The 342-nt window shown below is 58.5% G+C and overlaps 1 protein-coding gene across 4 annotated transcripts in view; it reads left to right on the top strand.

Annotated features, from left to right (window-relative positions):
• Positions 1-231: 231 nt before the first annotated feature.
• The window catches only part of DENND10 (DENN domain containing 10), a 29,746-nt gene continuing 29,635 nt past the window's right edge, over positions 232-342 (top strand). For 3 of the 4 annotated variants that reach the window (XM_027776566.1, XM_006160403.3, XM_006160404.3), the window contains exon 1: positions 232-333. In XM_027776566.1, the coding sequence (XP_027632367.1) occupies positions 279-333 (55 nt within the window). In that variant the 5' untranslated portion in view covers positions 232-278. The remainder of the gene's footprint in view (positions 334-342) is intronic. The other variant, XM_014592367.2, reaches the window with a different exon arrangement.

Here is a 342-nt window from a genome sequence, read left to right as displayed (position 1 = left end):
TGACTATTTTTTATTATTTCCTTTTCGAATAAATTAATCCTGAAAGGACCCGGGGTACTTTTCTCCTCCAGCAATAGAGAGCTGCTAATTTTTTAAGGTTAGGAAGCTGCAGGAAGGAAGCCTGAGAGCTGACTCTGGGGCTGAGCCTGGGAGAGGGGTGGGGCTTGGAGGAGAGGGCGGGGCCTACGATCACCCAGGCGGACCAGGGCTGGGGCGGGGCCAGGACGAGGTGGGCGGGGTCTGCAAGCGACTAGCCGGATAACGCGGGGCTGCGGAAGATGGCTGCGGCCGAGGCTGCAGACACTCAGCTGATGCACGGAGTCGGGCTGATCGGTGAGGACG

The sequence above is a fragment of the Tupaia chinensis genome, unplaced genomic scaffold (assembly GCF_000334495.1).
Source record: "Tupaia chinensis unplaced genomic scaffold, TupChi_1.0 Scaffold000683_1, whole genome shotgun sequence".
NCBI classification, from domain to species: Eukaryota; Metazoa; Chordata; class Mammalia; order Scandentia; family Tupaiidae; genus Tupaia; species Tupaia belangeri.
The sequence above is the reverse complement of the archived record's forward strand: the minus strand, read 5'-3'. Positions and strand labels throughout refer to the sequence as shown.